The sequence below is a fragment of the Cadophora gregata genome, assembly GCF_030347475.1.
Source record: "Cadophora gregata isolate MNR1 chromosome Unknown scaffold_1, whole genome shotgun sequence".
In the NCBI taxonomy this organism is placed as follows: Eukaryota; Fungi; Ascomycota; class Leotiomycetes; order Helotiales; family Ploettnerulaceae; genus Cadophora; species Cadophora gregata.
This window is the reverse complement of record NW_026695924.1, coordinates 1,903,226-1,919,314: the sequence shown is the minus strand read 5'-3', so window position 1 is coordinate 1,919,314 and position 16,089 is coordinate 1,903,226. Positions and strand designations below refer to the sequence as shown.

General features: G+C 49.5%; 3 protein-coding genes across 3 annotated transcripts; 1 reads left to right on the top strand and 2 right to left on the bottom strand.

Annotated features, from left to right (window-relative positions):
• Positions 1-326: 326 nt before the first annotated feature.
• Positions 327-2,083, bottom strand: ONS95_000644 (uncharacterized protein; the record flags this gene model as incomplete). The annotated part of the gene is made up of 3 exons (XM_058493808.1): positions 327-921; positions 1,243-1,616; positions 1,856-2,083. 3 exons carry the CDS (start codon positions 2,081-2,083, stop codon positions 327-329), a joined length of 1,197 nt encoding a protein of 398 aa, XP_058364010.1.
• A 1,019-nt stretch (positions 2,084-3,102) lies between these two features.
• ONS95_000643 (uncharacterized protein) lies at positions 3,103-5,102 on the bottom strand (the record flags this gene model as incomplete). The annotated part of the gene is made up of 3 exons (XM_058493807.1): positions 3,103-4,163; positions 4,213-4,495; positions 4,545-5,102. 3 exons carry the CDS (start codon positions 5,100-5,102, stop codon positions 3,103-3,105), a joined length of 1,902 nt encoding a protein of 633 aa, XP_058364009.1.
• An 8,676-nt stretch (positions 5,103-13,778) lies between these two features.
• On the top strand, positions 13,779-15,649 carry CHS7 (Chitin synthase, class 7). The gene is made up of 4 exons (XM_058493806.1): positions 13,779-13,913; positions 14,114-14,461; positions 14,524-15,095; positions 15,146-15,649. The coding sequence occupies exons 2-4, from the start codon at positions 14,224-14,226 to the stop codon at positions 15,329-15,331; spliced, it is 996 nt and encodes a 331-aa protein (XP_058364008.1). The 5' UTR covers positions 13,779-13,913; positions 14,114-14,223; the 3' UTR covers positions 15,332-15,649.
• The last annotated feature ends 440 nt before the right edge of the window (positions 15,650-16,089 follow it).

The following is a 16,089-nucleotide window of genomic DNA, read 5'->3' as shown; positions in this document are numbered from 1 at the left end:
GGTGGATCATGTGTACTTGATTCCGGAATGTTGTGACGGATCTAGGGGATTTGGGTGATGATTTGGTATTGTGAAGCTAATAAAATATATCATTTCCCTGGAAAAGTCTGTCAGTACCTATGTAATTCCTTTCCATCTCTCGCCCTGGAGGCAACTTAATCGCCGCACGCTTTGCCAGAATACTACTCTCGTAGTGAAGGTGGCGCGTTCAACGTTTGAAGAGAGATATCTGGAAATAAACACCTTTGGGTAATATCAAAGTCATCTTCTTTCGATCTATTCTAATCTAGTTGATCCAATATGTATCCAACTGGTTTGTCACAAATCTACAACTTCTCCCTCTCCCTTCTCGGAAGTCCTTCCTCGTCATAGATATCATCACCCAGCAGCCCCATGCTCCTCATTCCCTCGAACCAAAGCAACCTCTGTTTCTGCTCACTCCTCTCCTCCGAATACCTCACCAGCCCTTCTTGCCACGAACTGGCAATATGCACATCCCTCCTATTTCCCTCCTCACCATCCTCCAACTTCCATATCCAACTCTCATGCACACCTCTCCCACTCCCGCTTCTCGGCGTCCATGCTTCTTGAACACACCACTCTCCCTCTTTGACAAGCAGATCTTGGATTGGGACGTGGAACACCACTGAATGTGATAAACTGCCCATTTGGCGGACAATTTCACCGGTCTTTAACGCGTTGGTGATGAGGTAGAGGGAGTTGCGATCGCTAGCGTAGAGGTGTGCGCAGGCATGGAGATTGGGTGAAGAGGAAGGGATTCGTCCCAGAGGTGTGTAGTAAGTTAGTTGGCGATAGGACATTGGGGAAAGGGAAGAATTGAAGGAGGACATATCGACGCGGTGCATGGTCAGTCCTGGGAAGGTATTCGCCAATGGGTAGCGGCTTGTTGCTCGTTTAACCCTAGGTCGGTAGTTTAGTATATGTGCAAGGTGATGATATAGGAGCCCAGTTATGGGAGGCAGCCCTCAGAAAATCAAACAGCCGTATTGAAAGTTCATGTATTGACATGATCAACGCTGGTAGAAACAACCAAAATAGATCCCCGTTCTGGCGGACACCGCCTGTTATGGAAGGAAGGAGCGAACAGAAATGTCGCAGAACTGAATCTTGACATATCATTTGCCAGTAACTGAGATATCTAAGAGAGTTTTACATGACCACGGAGGCATGCACCTTTGCTTCAGAGACACAAATTAAAAGAGAGAAATACGGGAAACTCACCAGGACGAATCAACCCTCGGCACGAACGCCCAACTGTCCGGTCTCCTAACCCCAATGACCCTCCTGTACCTCTCCCTAATGCCCACTTCCATCTGGTGACCTTTACCGTATTCTTCATCTCGCTTAAAACTGATCATTGCCGAGAAACACACCTTCCCCAATTCCGCCTCCGAATCTTCGATCTCAAACCTCGGGATCTGATCTGGAGATGAGGTGGCAAAATACGGGAGAGGAGGTGATTTGAAAGAGGGCGAGACCGGTTGTCGTACACTTACTTGTCTTGTGCAGTATGAACGGCCTTCGGAGAGATGTGAGATGGTGTAGATGTATGGCCTGTCGACTTGTCCAGGTAGGGGGAAGAAGCCATGGACGTTCTAGGGGTGGTGTCAACAGTAAGCTCCTCTTTTACCGTTGAAAAGGGGTAAAAGTCCAATAGGAAAAGGCTGGAGATCAGATATCTGATAATATCGCAAATGTTGACTTCCCTTGCCTTGATATGAATTCACGGCCAGCTCAAACACAGCGAAAGCAACGTTGAACTGCAGAACAAGCCAGATCCATCCACATATCTGATAAATGCCTTTCAAAACAACAACACATTTGAAAGACATACATGTACAACCATCTCCTCACCAACAGTAAAACTCGCCGCCCACACACTCTGCGCGAAGACATGTCCTCCATAAGCAGAACCTTGTCCGGGATTAAAAGCCGGCCGAGTAGACATGAACCTTTCCTGTCCTCTCTCTTCCTTTCCATTTGGTCGAAAATGTGGTAAGGGAACAAGGTTCATGAGCTCCGTGAATGGCAGCCGTCCAAGATCCTCTTTGGGCTTTGGCATGTCTGTTGACTGTACATCAAGACCGCTAGGCTAAGATTCAGGTGAGACCTATTTTGAAGAATTGAACGAGCTAGGGTATAGGATTCAGGATATTGAATGATTTCTGTGCATTTGCGAAGAGACTGGTTGCCTTACAATGAATGTTGTGATTGTTGTGTTTGGGTGAGCTCGAGGTTTAGTACGACAAGCTAGGTCCTCATTTATATTGGCATCGTCTCAGTCGAGGCTAGAAAGCCAGCCAAGATCACGTGACGCATGCTACACAAAATACCTACCTTACAGGAGAAAGCAGGTTCCGACCCACTGTGGGAGGTGCACTTTCCTGAAATAACGACCTCTCGACTGCCAAGAATTTCTTATCACTATCAATTGACTGTCAATTGACAGTTACTAGAATTTTATAACAGTGATATGATTATTATTCTAGGAAAGTGCCCCTCTCACGGTGGGTCGGAACCTGCCTTTTCCTTCAAGGTACCTCAATTAGGGGTGTTGATTTGGGCTTTGCAAGCGCGAATCGAAGTCCTCAACAGTCACATTCCACAGAGAATCATTGTTGAGGAGATGGAGATTTCATTTGTCTGACTGTCTATCTATGCAAGACCAGTTCTCTGCTCCACCTAGACTCATCAATCCTCCGCTCCAGCCTTTGCTCAACCCATCGCAATCGCACGTTGCAAGTTAAAATGCCATGCGAACTCGTATGTCCCGCCCACTCGTTGATGGATAGAAGTAAAATGCAGAAATACAAAGGGCAGTCGAGCGTTCCTAGCATCGAAGTAATGCCTCCCAAACACCGGCCATGCAATGGTATATCAGCGCTGCTCATGTCTTGAGAACGCTGTGAAAAAACAAATGATGAAGAACGCCAAGTTATGCATGCAGTACACGCGAGCCTCTGTCTGGGGCCCGACTTTCTTTAATGCTTGAAACAGATGTTCTATGCCTTTTCTTTTGATGACGCCAGACAAACGGTGCCACTGCTCCAAAAAGACTTAAGAAAATTCATGGCCAGCCGATTAAGCGTGGAAGTTTGGTTGACGCAGGGCCGGCCATTGATGGTTTGGGTGGGAATAGTCGGGAACAATGCCTGCTCGATAGTCGTTTCTCTTTCCTAAAGGTTGATAATGCATCTGATCTGTGTTGATAGAGTAATCGTGCATCGATGCAGATGGAGGGGGGTAGAGAAGAGTGTTGACATGTCGGATAGGTTTGTATGGTGATGAACGTTGTTGAAGGAAGATCGAAGGGGAAGAGTGTCCAGGAATGTGACTGGGGAAATTCGCAGAAATTGGGGAGGATCCATACGATAGAAGCTCTTGTACGGAATGTGGGCTGTGGTGACGAGAGGGAGTTGAGTATCCACTGGTAGTGTGACCGCTTGGAGTGAGTATAGGAATCGGTGTCCAAGACGACGGTGTAGACGGAGCATAGACTGTTGACATGGCCCGTCCACTTAGAGGAGGCAGGACAGGAGCGTTCTGCGACATGGTCGTTGAAGCACTGTATCCATTGCTCATAGGCTGGCTGGTTGAGATTGTCAAGTCAGGAACTGGTAGCCGACGAGCATCTTGCCTCAATGAAGGAATGGTTGAGCCATGCTGAAGCGGTCCTGTTTGAGGTCTCGTGACCCGTTTTGCCACAGGCTCGTCAGCTTCTCCATCGTAGCTTCGCTTCCGAGTGTATCCTCTGTACTCCGATTCCGGCAGATTTGTGAGTGGCGAAGAAATAGGAGGAAGAGAATTGTTGACAGGCCATTGATGACCATTCATGAAGGACGAAGACGGTGGTAGGTGTGGGTGCGTAGGAGGGGATGTTTGTGTTGAAGGTGGAGAGGGTAGATTGGGGTGCAGAGTCATGTAGGTCTGTGGAGAAACTTGGGTAGGAGCCTCCGCTGCTCTGTTGCAGTAGTTCCGAATATTCCTCAGCTTCTCGTGCCAGTCTGCCCACTGCTCTTTCGACGCCAAGAGACTGTATCGCATGTTGCTTAAGAACTCGACTTCCATGACATGGATTTCGCCAACCGCGATACCCGAAACCTCTGCCCAAGTCTTATTCGTGTAGGTATTATCATCAAGGACTAGAAGTAAGTTAGTAGGGGTAAAAATATTATGCGATGGAAATCATACATTTGTTCCCCAACATCAAGGCTACTGTCAAGAGCCTATACTCGCTACCGCTTCGGCCCTTGACTGCTGGATTGCTGGTCTTCAGTCGGTATATGAATAGAAGTGCGAGTATGATGACATTTTCGGTGACCTGGGTCGTCGACAGAATTGTAACAACCCATTTACGAAACCCACTAGACGGAAGAGCCTCTTTCTCCAGTTTCTTCACAGTGGCAGTGGGTGGTAATTCTCTCTCCGCTTTTTGCAGAGTGTCGGTCGATTCGAACCAAAATAAGCATGTAATCTGGGGTCATTAGCAAATAGCAACCAAGATCGAAAATTCTGTAATGTACCTGAGCTGCGAACTCGGCCAAACTACCACCAGTTGGACTGATAGATTTTGGTATCTGCATATTCGGTCGAATCGTATCGGTCGTACTTTTTCTGCGAGATGGCTCATCGTGAGATAAGTAACTCGTTCTCTGGGCGGGTTCGGGGCTTGGGGGTTGAGAGATGACTGCTAAAGGAGCCTGGACCTCCTTCCGCAATGTCGAAGCTGAAGCAGGAGGCGGTTGTATCATTGACATGTATTGTCTTGTTTGTTGCTGTGGGGGATTGTGATTATATGTTCCACCATAGCTGCTTGGAGTGCTCTCCACCGACAGGTATTCAGAACTCCTGCCGCTGGCAGGGTAGCCGTGGGTGAAATTGGAATTTTGGTATGCAGTTGCCATTTCGTCGGTCGGAGGTGTTCGAAGTCCCTCTCTGATCGGTGCCTCGAGGTAGACTGGAGGTAGGTGAGGGAGGGAATGAAATTGGGCTATATCTTTCCTCCTGTCGATGTTGTAGCTTGGGTGTGGTGACGGTAGAAGGAAATCGAGAGGAGCCGGTCTTTCTGCTGTTCGATACATGAGGATTGCTATTGGGGAGGTCAAGGGCGTGGTGACAATCGGCGTTGATGGAGCAAGGTGAATAAGGCAAATGGCTTGGTGAAGGCAGACTTAGTCTAGGACAATTGCCTTTGCAGAGCTGCCAGAACTCCAAGCTGCCGTGCCTTGTTGTTTTTGCGAGATTCGTCGCCTGAGACCAGCTATTGTCACCGGAAAGCCATAGAGGAATGGACCGATACTCGTGAGTGTATCAGTTCGAGATGGGGAGGTGGAACCGAGAAAGAGCTGGACAATGATCCCAAAGATTAAAAACTCCAGTGGACATATGTTGGGAATGGGTGAATGGTAGACTTTGGGCAGTCAGGAAATGTCCAGTTAATGAAGCTGAATTTAGGGCCAACTGAATTGGAGGTTGAGTTGCTAGAGGTACGGAACCTCAGAATGAGGGAATCTCGAAAGGTGGACTAGTCCTAAAGCAGAGGCGGTAACGCAAACAACGCTAAAGTGGTTGGGCAGATGCAGCGTGTGGAAATAACACAGGGGGGGGAGGAATGACGCCTGTAGAAGTACGAGGGGCAATTTAGTTTGGATTGAGCTGGTCCGGTGTGGACTGAACTGGCCTGAATTCGGTTGGGCTGGGTAGGGTAGGGTCCAGTGGGAGTAGTCTCCTGGACAAAGACAAAGGAGGAGAGGTTGATCAAATGAAAAGTAATAATAATGCTTGCTGCAAAGCAGAGTGGAGGCTGATCTCGAAGAACTCAGCTAGTGTATTTTTGTACTGTAGTGTCGTGGAGTCAGTAGTCAGTAGTCAGTAGTCCGCAGTCAGTAGTAGTAAAAGTCAGTCAGTGTCCAGGTCCCGGTTGATGTCACAGGCCGCAATGGCCAGTCGACGAAAGGCTTGCTGGCTGGCAGGGGGGTCTGGACAGTCTGGCTGCTGGTATGGCATAGCATGGCATGGCATGGCATGGCATGGCAAGGTGCTGGCTGGTCTTGATGAAGCGCGGTCCAGTGCAGTGGCAGTTCCAGTTGCTGACCCTTGCCAGCTTGGACCTGTGTTTTCGGCCTGGCCTATCTGTCTGTCTGCCTTCTGCTCTGGTGGAGTGAGCTACCTGGTAGTAGTGGAGCGGAGCTGGAAACACGGTGCAGGCAGATGTGGGTGGAGTGGAGTGGAGTGGAGCGAGTAAGCCAGGAAGGAAGCCAGCAGCAACCCGGGCAGAGCCAGAGCGTGCGCCGCGACAGAGACACCGCGCGTGTGAGCGACAAGCCCGATTTGATTATTTGATTCGATGGAGTCCACGGCTGCGAATCAGAAGGATCACTCAAATTGTGGGGGCCAGGCGGGGGAGGACTTTACGACTTTACGTATTGCTAGGATACGTACTGTATGGCATGCGCCGGAGGAGTCGGTGCCAGCCGGCATGACACAGTACCTACTGTACAGAGAACTGGACAAGTGAGCCTGGAATAACCAAAGAAAGGAACGATTAGAAACGGTATCTCTATTTTCGTCTTTCCTGTCTCTTTGTCCTCCTCCTTCAGTTCAGAGCAACAATAGTCGGTGATCGCCAGGCAGGAGGAGAGGCGAGCCGAGGCGAGACACACCAAATATTGCCTGTTGCGGCTGGTGTGTGTGTGAGGTAGCAAAGAACCATCAGTTTTCTTTATCCGCACGCGGCCAGGATGCCCAAAGCAGCATTTCACACTAGACGGCCCGGCGAAGGATAGCATATTTGGTACACCCTTGATACCGAAGCACCAGTAGTGTTTCTAGGGGCGCCCCTGTGCCCTCCCCTCCACTGCCAGTAGTCTGGACATCGCTTTTAAGTTGTTTCTAGACAGGACGGAATATTCGATGGCTTGCCCAAGTTGCCCTGCTCCGCTCCTGAGTATCCATGCCAGGCGAGCAGGCCTCACACAACAGCGTCTCGATTCTGGTCTGCATAGCCAATCAGACCCAGCCTCATGCCGAGGGCAATCCGAAGCCTTGTGCCGTGCAAAACTCATATCGACGTGATGCTAAGAAGTCAGCACTGCAAGTTGCAAGCGCAACCCGCAGACTTGAGCTGGCAAGCATGGTTGGTGGGTGGCAGGCAAACAGGGCATGACTACAGAATAGAAGCACCTCGCAGGCATGCTTTGTTTTGGTTTGGCTCCGTGACAAGGACGAGGAGGTATGCGGGATGAGGAGCATGAGCGCGTTGAAGTGAGTGAGTGATGTGAGGTGAGGTGAGGTGAGCTGGGTGAGGAAATCTGGACACGACGGGGCCTTCGTTGGCGTTCCAGTCGTGGAGGGCGAGCTAGTGCAATCAAGGTGGAGCTTGGAGCTTGGAGCTGTACTGTAGAAGGGAAGGGAGGGGATGGGATGAAATCGGCTACTGAGAAATGGATGCGCGTTCCGCCTCCCAGCGTACAGTAGAATTTGGCCTGGGAATCCGAGCCTTCCTTGCCTGTTCTTGGACCACTCACTGGATCAGTGGCTGCCGCTGGGAGTACGGTCACCACTAATTACCGTTCTGACGGTGACTACTGGCTCGAGGCGCTGCAACTTGGTCTGTACCGTGAGGTGAGGTGGCTGGGCGAGCTGGATTCCTAACAGATCAGGGGGTGCGCTGGGATTGGGCGTGGTGGAGTGAAGTCTTTCATGGAGCCAGAATGCAGGTGCTGGGACATGGACTCGCAGGCCTCCTACGACATTCCAGCGAATCGCAACGGTGCCAGCTCCCCTCTGTCTTCCTGTCTTCCGCTGGCCTTGCCCTTGACTTCAGGAGTGTTGGCGTGACAAGCCGGTTTGGAGAGACAAGGCTCAATGTCCACTCCAGGCTCATGTTCAGGCAGTGTCTTGTCTGTGTCCAGCAGCTTAATGGGCGCCGAAGCAGTTCCGGTTTGCACCACCAAGCCAGCGTTCTTACTGGCTGCGTGCAGTAAGTGATTGAAAAACCACTGGGATCAGCATGGCGAGGTGGTATTATTGATACGAACGTCGCGATATTTCACCCTCGTAGTCAAGTCAACATGGTGGCTGTCTGTTCGTTTGACTTCCGTTCTGCTGCTTACTAGGTTTGTGTTTGTGTCTGGATCCGGAGCATCGTCAAGTTGACCGGGTCCACACCGTCTCGCAATAATCAGAAACAATACAATTACGGAGAAACAGGCCATAGAAACAAGACCTCTTTCGGCAGCTGGACGGAATGGGAGTTAGTAGTGGAGGATGTGGGTGGATGGACTGATGCACATCGTGAAAGTCCCTCGTACGTAGGCTCGGGCTCGGGTTGTGCTGCTCCCTTTAATCCCGGCTTACTTCGATGGCCCTCAGCAGTTTACGGGCCAGTTAGTCAGGCTGCAGCGGATATTCGCCTCTTGCTCACCACCAAACAACACAACGGAGGCTTTTGGATAGCACCAAGCCAAGACCCGCAACCAGAAACTTACCCAGCATCTGGCTGGGGATGAGGCAAAGCACTCTGTCTCGCTTCGGCAAGGTATGGCAAAGCAAAGGTAAGCTTCTTCCTTACGACGAATTGAATCATACTCCAACAGCCTGTTCTGGGCCCATAGGTAAGAAGTGGGAGAGTCGCTGACATCTAACGACAGAGAAAGGCCTGAGAGAAACTGTAGTTGCCTCATGAACAAAGGCAACCGCTTTCTGTCTGACTTAGGGAACTTGCCCTCCGCCAATTACGGGCACGGAACCATGCTAAATTTACAAGGAAGAGAATTTCAAATCGACGACGATCCTTTTGACGCCTTTTCTTCCATCGCGCCAAAGACAGAGCCAGGGATAAAATTATTATTGGAATGGGATCGGATACAATTATGCAACCCGTAATAAAGAACAATAAGCGGCCAGCCGAGGAGGGAAAGTCAGTCTAGGCAGTTCCAAGGATGCGTCAAAGTGCAGTGCAGCTGGTGACAACCTAACCTGACCTGGTCAACGTAACGGAATGAGGATTGGCGATACCTCAGAGATCGCGAGACTTTAACGTCCGAGGAATAGATAGACACTACTGGGAGTGGTTGCATCGTTGCACTTGGGTGTTTCTGATGTAGTGGATACGCTTCTGCTGCTTTTGTTCGGCGTCCAGCTGTCGGTTTCTCGAACTTAGCCGTCGGACAGTTGGCGAAAGTGCAAGCAACAAATCATGGTCCAAGCGAGAATTGCTCCTCGATCATCGGACTTGAGGGCATTCACGGAGGTGGGTTGAGCGTTGCGGCCAATCATATCCAAGGGGACGAATCGCTTGATGTTTCGACCTGATCTGAGGACCTCCCCGCTGTCTCGTCCATAAAGTCGTAATCGCAAGCTGGATAAGCGGGTGACGGGAATCAAATCCTATCCTAGCCACACCCATGTTGTATTTGCAGGTTTTGCATGAGGAAGGATGGGCTGGATGGAGGAGGGTTGAGTAGGAAAGCTATCCCTCTCTTGGTCTCGTGAAGTCTAGAAGCCCCGGAACCATCTGGTGGGGTGTAGTGAACTAAGAGCGGGTTCTCAATTGCCCCTCATCACCGCTTGACTCCCGAAGAAAGTAACCTCTCTGAATTGCCGGGGTTTCCTTCTTCAATTTTTCTTGTGCGTTCTTCTGAGTATCAAACCACCTTTCGCCCAGTTCTCCGCCTTGTGTAAGTGCGACAGGTGCTGCCAGGCTGACAGTCGAAATGAATGCAAGGTAAAAGAATGCATACACAAATGAAAGTGTGACTTACCGAATCCTCTCGTTTTCGGACGTCAGGAACGACCAGGCTGTCAACTTCCAGAAGCTGTTCAGTACAGTAGCACAGGCCTGTTTATGTGGTGCGTTACTTGTATCTTGGGCCGGTTTGTCCAATAATGTTGTACCGTAATTGATAAGGTGAGGAGGATGATGCATTAAACAGACTGACGATCCAGACGCCACGGGATGTTGGTCGGAACTTGGCTAGGAGAGGCAGGCAAGACGCATAAACCCGACTGTCATAAGTTTTAGGAATGTCTTGTACCATTTTCCTGGCTTCGTTGCGTGGGTCTGGCAAAGGAAGCGGGATGGCTGGACTCAGAAGCCGGCTATTGGTACTCTTGAAGTGAGATAAATTTTCTTAGGATATGTAGGCTCGGTAGGTAAGGAGTGGGCTGTCCAGCTGTGTGGAGATCGCCGACACCTTCTCAGAGAGACACAAGAGTGATGAGCCTTTTTACGCCCTTCAACAAACCGGCGCTGCCCTCCTGATCGTCCTGGAGAACGGAACGGGAGGCACTGGGCTTTTTGCATGGCAGCGCTGGTTCTTGAGAATAAGCTCAGCTTCGTGCGGAGCATATCAGGATATAGAGTGTTTCCGACCAAGTAAATTTAGTTGAAATGGGGATCGAGTCATTAACTGCAGGCTGTCCTAGCTGGTGGCTGTTTGAATTGATCTGATATGACCAGGCAGAAATGCCAAATGGAGCATGGAGCATGGAGCTGGCTGGGCGGGCGGGCGGTGAGGCGGGCGAAAGATACTTCAGCTCAGACAATGAAATGTGAGGCTTGTACAGTCGCATGTGAGTTGTCTGAGAATGGTGCACAGCTGGACCGCGGTTGATGATCAATTGAGAGACGTGTGCTGACCAACGGCACGGTCGGAGTTGGGCTTCCACCTTCGATTGTACTGTACTGCACAGCGTAATATCAGCGTCGCGGACCGGATGCACTGCACCCACACAGTCAATCACGACTCACGACACGATGCTCTCTAGATGAGGCGGCACGGATGTCGCAAGCAACAGATGCCCAGCCAGGCAATGCCTCCGTCTCTCGCCGTCACAGCATCTGCAGAGGGTCTGCCAAACCAGCAGGAGTAAACCAATATGACGAAGTCAAATGATTGGAACATTTCTGAGTCAGACGACGGGCGTCACGGTTGTACGAAGCAGGAAGAGAAGAGTTAGAGCAGCACCAAGAAAGTAACGAGAAATTGCTACTGAGCTTTGCCGAGTGATACCACCACTCCCTTTCTTTCCTAAGTTTCCTCCCACCGCTGGAAGAGCTTCAGCTGGTTGCTTGTGGCTGTTCTGACCCTGACTTCACTTTCACCTTCAGACTTACCCCCTAAGTAGGACAGGGATGGCCAGGAGGCTCATCGGCAGAGAGCCACACCAGGACGCGTGCACCCAGGTATCGCTTCATTCCTTTCCTTCTCCGAAGGTTTCAGTAGTGGAGAGGCTACGGTAACCATCATCAACCTTGGAGCCAATATCTCAAATGCCCCATGCCAAGTCATCCAAGGATCATAATAATGGCTCGGTGACCTGGGTCTTATGGTTTCAACTTCGCTTGCATTCTGATATGATACCGACATGATCTCCAAATCATCCTCGAATAAACTATCAAGGGGTTTGGGTCAAACGCTTAATGAAATGTTAAGCCTGGACAGAAATAGCGAAAGGACAGAATTGTAAAGGGTCGGAATCCTTCCTTCCAAATACGAGGCCATTCTCCGTACTTGGGTATCTCCTGTATCCGAGCAGGTCGGTTCGAGATCTGGATCTGCTATGCTGCCAATTTTTCGCTGTCGAAGTCTAGACACGATGTGAAGCCATGACAAAGCAAACAGCGTTTCTCAATATTGCCCGATAACCTCGCCGAGCCACAAATGCCGTTCGCGTGTGGGACTTCTGCTTGGGGTACAGCTAGCTACCTAGGTACTCGTAAGCTTGGATTTTTCTTTGATGGTGGAAACAGATGGTGGTTCAAAGAGCCACAAAAACAGGATGCGGGCAATGCTCCAAGGAACGTGTGCCGCGGATGCAATGAAACCCATGCCTCCTTGTCAATCTGTTCTAGTCATTTGAAGACCTGCAAGATTTGGGGCAAACGAAGCGACGAGTGTCAGTAGAAAGCCATGCGCTCTGGAGATCACTACTAGGGACCTAAAGGGGGCGTTTTGACTGGACTGTAATTTGCAATCCTTCTTTTTCCCATCGGGAGGTTGTCCGGCCATCTCGCTAAAACCCCCTGTCCTCGTCGTCCTGGGTCGTTGACGATGTGCTTTCCTGGCGACCACTAGAAAACCAGTCCCAAACCCTGGAACCTTCGAAATCAAAACAATGCGTGCTGCACCTAACAGAATCCTTGAATTGCAACCTCTATCATATCTAGAAAGAAGAAAGCTGACGACCTCGGACATCATCTGCTCCTTGAGGCTATCCGGCAAAACTCAATCTCCATGTTAAGCCAACACTACATGAAGATATCACCGGAAATCATCCTCTGGAGCTGACGATAAGTGGTGTCCACACCATTGTCATGCGAGCGCTCCATACAGTTGGTGGTACTTAGACAACAGTCGCAAAGTTCTGAATTCAAGGACGCTCGACTGACTTGCAGCAGTGTCAACCATGTTTACTCAACGTCGCATGCAGCTCGCACTTTCCTAGTGCCTCTATCCAAGGCATTCCCCTTCGTCAAGTCAGATATCAACTGCCCCTTTTTATTCGTTGAACTGCCCTGGAGACTTGGGGGTTCGTACTTTTTGTTCCATCGAGTTTCCGACCTCCGTCGCGTAACACGACCCCAATCAATTTAAATCTCTTGTTTCCGCTTTCCACCGAGCTGCCATCACATAAACTCTTTCTCTGAATCTACCAAGCAGGGCTACAAGTCATGTGCAGGTAGCGCTGATTATTTTCTGACCTCTAAGACTGATTTCTGTTGGCCGTTCATCAACTTTTGCTTCTACGGGCCCCAGCAATACCCGGTCCCTTGTCCGCATTGCATCTGATCAATGCATCTGGCACATGCTGCAGCAGATTCATATTCGATGAGCTTTGAGATGCGACCATGTCAAGTGCGACTAAGGGGGTTCTTCGCTTTTAAGTGATAGGAAGACTTTCCGGCGCATCTAATGGGACAATTCTCGATATACGTTTCCATCAGGGGCGATCGAGCATCTTCAGCCCATCTTGTCTCGCTTTTGACTATTGTACAATAGATTTGATTACTTTACAAAAGAATGTTACCTTTGGTCACCGGTTTCATTGGATTCCAAGTCAGATACTGGTGGTTGGGTTGCTCCACAAGGCTCACCGCATTTTCTTTTCCTTCCTCCATTCACTTTCAGTTGTCTTGTTCCTACTAACTCTTACTTACAGTTGATGGCAAAATCCACAAGTTGTGTCAGGCTGGCCTTTTCCATGAGATGTCCAGTCCAGTGCTCAAGAAGTGGAGCAGGAAACTTTTGCCTGACACCTTCGACAGTAAGTTTATACTTATTGCCATTCCTCGATTTCTCCTGCTCCCAGGGATTGCAACAGGCAGGCCGAGTATTGTGCTCCAATAGGCGGTGAGTGCTAGACGGTTCTTGATACTCGATTTTTTCGGGGATGTCTGACTCTCGCATTTGACTTGAGCATCAACTTCCCTGCTGCGAATCTTTCTAATTTAATAATAAACTCGGCCATATGCTCGAGCAAGATCGAATGCAAGGCGCCGGGAGGATTGTAAGCTGTCCAGATGGCTACTTTTCACTATTTGCTCTGGAGAGTCGACTTTGTCTGCACTTTCGGTGAGCAAAAGAGAGTATATACACATATGCCAATAATGAAGCCCTCGACCGCCAGCCACAACCAAATTACGAGTACCCTACTCGAAATGATAAGCTAGCATATCTGTAAAAGGCGGATCATCATAAAATTTCAATATCTCACACCCTAGACATGAAGACGGAGAAGCTGACGTTGAAATTTGCCCTTGTATGCACGTGACTGCAGATACTATCGACACGTGACATACTAGGTCTGTGGTCAAAAATAGTTTACCTACCTTACTATTTTCGACGCTAACCTTGGTTTCGGGGGTAACGACGATCCGCCAAGGCACAGTACGAGACCCGTTTGTTTAGAGGCATCCCTTTTCACATCAACCTCACCTCACTCACCCTCTCCACTTCAGAGCGCTCGCTCCTTCCACACTCCCTGGAATCCTTCACCTACGGTCTCGAGAGCAAGAGCATTTCAATCGCTGCTTTCTCCATTACCTAGGTACATCATTCGCTAACGTACAGCATTCGCCTTCTTACAGTCGCAACCAACATTCATTCGTCCGCCGCCGCACAAGAACTCTCCGCCGCAACCTGCTTTCCTCCTCAGAACATCGTTACAGATCTCTCTACAAAATTTGGAGAGCACAAGATGGGGTTCGGAGACTTCCAGACGTTATGCGAACAGGCGCCCATCCCGCTGTGTGCTGTAGTGGGCAAGATCACTCACATCTCCGGGTCATATGGGATTGAGGCCGACTGCTATGCGCGCAACATCGAGCTGGCCAACACAATTATATTCCAGGGCGCCGCATCTTTCATGCACATTGTAGCGCTGATCATGACGGTTATCATGATCTTGCATGTCCGCAGTAAATTTACTGCCGTTGGTACGTCACGCGAAGGAATGGAGATGATCATTTGAGGAATGGTGCTGATCGAATTTGGACAGGCCGCAAAGAAATCACCTTCTTCTTCTATATCTACATGATGCTTACCTTCGCATCCCTGATTCTTGATTCAGGCGTCGTGCCACCCGGAAACAATACATATCCATATTTTGCCGCAGTACAGAACGGCCTCACATCAGCGCTCTGTGTCTGTCTACTCATCAACGGATTCGTAGGATTTCAACTGTATGAAGACGGAACCACGTTATCAGTCTGGCTCCTCCGATCCGTCAGCTTTGCATTCTTCATAATCACCGGCTTAGTCTCACTGGCAACCTTCAAATCCTGGGCGGGCTTGGGTCCCACGAGAACGATTGGATTATTCGTCGTGCTATACTTGGTATCGGGGATCTCGTTACTGGTTTATGCTGTCATGCAGGTTATTTTGGTCGTCAACACGCTACAGGATCGTTGGCCCCTGGGAGATCTTATTTTCGCTGCGTTCTTCCTGATCATCGGCCAAGTCATCCTCTATGTGTTCAGCACGCAGATCTGTAATGCTGTCCAGCATTACCTCGACGGACTTTTCTTTGCTACTATTTGCAATTTGTTGGCTGTCATGATGGTGTACAAGGTTTGTTGTTCAGAATTCACATGCGGTATATCCTCTAACATAACTTGCAGTACTGGGATTCCATTACCCGCGAGGATCTCGAATTTTCTGTTGGCACAAAGCAAAATAATTGGGAAGTCAAGGAACTCCTCCCGGAAGAAGATCGAAGAGCAACAATCTACCAGGACGACTACTCCAGCACCTACAACCACCCAACCCAGGCGCGAAACTCGAACTACGGTGGATTCGCATACTAGGAATATCTGAATAGCAGGATATTCGGGCTAGAAAGAGCTTGTATGGGAACAAGGAAATGGGAAATCAATCTTTTGCATAGCGTTGGGCTCGGCTATTGACTTCGTTTGGCGTACTATTGGATGGCCTGTTACTCACTTCTGAATCGTAATGTATATAGGGAACAGGGGGGTTCTGGCATTCATTCCATGGATAGGGACTGATGGATGGATTGACGATTGGTTTTTCGGAATCCGGCGTTTGCATTGCCGCTACGAGCTGGCATGTATGTAGATAGGTCGCTGAAAAACGAGACCCTTAATTTCTATTCATTTTCGACATCTCAATATTCCATACCGGTTCAGATTTGAGTCTCTCTTGTCCTGCCCAGAACAATACGAACGATTCTGTCCTCAAGCGCAAACTTAGCTTTCTCCAATCGAACTTTGTTGATGTTTTGGGTTGGCCGGGTCGAAGGAGCAACGGAACTCAAGCGAGAAAACAGGTGGGTTGATAAACAGTGATATTGGATGGACAAAACACTTCAGTGTTGATTGGTATACGACGACAACGACAGCAAACAGCCTTCCTGCCCTTCTCCAACTCCTCCACAATCTAACCACCAACGTGTGCTGATCCAAGGAAACAGCAAAAACGAAGCAAACAAGAATTGTACGCCAAGGGGAATATCTACAAACGGCTTGGATATCCAACTGCTGATGCCCTCCAATGCTTCGAGGTTTGGGCGAGCCAAGATAGGCCTTAGAGGACACCACTCTTA

Bases quoted from the DNA above. Each gene is read 5' to 3' on its own strand.
- CHS7 (XM_058493806.1), top strand. From the start codon at position 14,224: ATGGGGTTCGGAGACTTCCAGACGTTATGCGAACAGGCGCCCATCCCG. The intron at 14,462-14,523 runs GTACGTCACGCG...GAATTTGGACAG, and splicing joins CAGTAAATTTACTGCCGTTG to GCCGCAAAGAAATCACCTTC. The intron at 15,096-15,145 runs GTTTGTTGTTCA...CATAACTTGCAG, and splicing joins CTGTCATGATGGTGTACAAG to TACTGGGATTCCATTACCCG.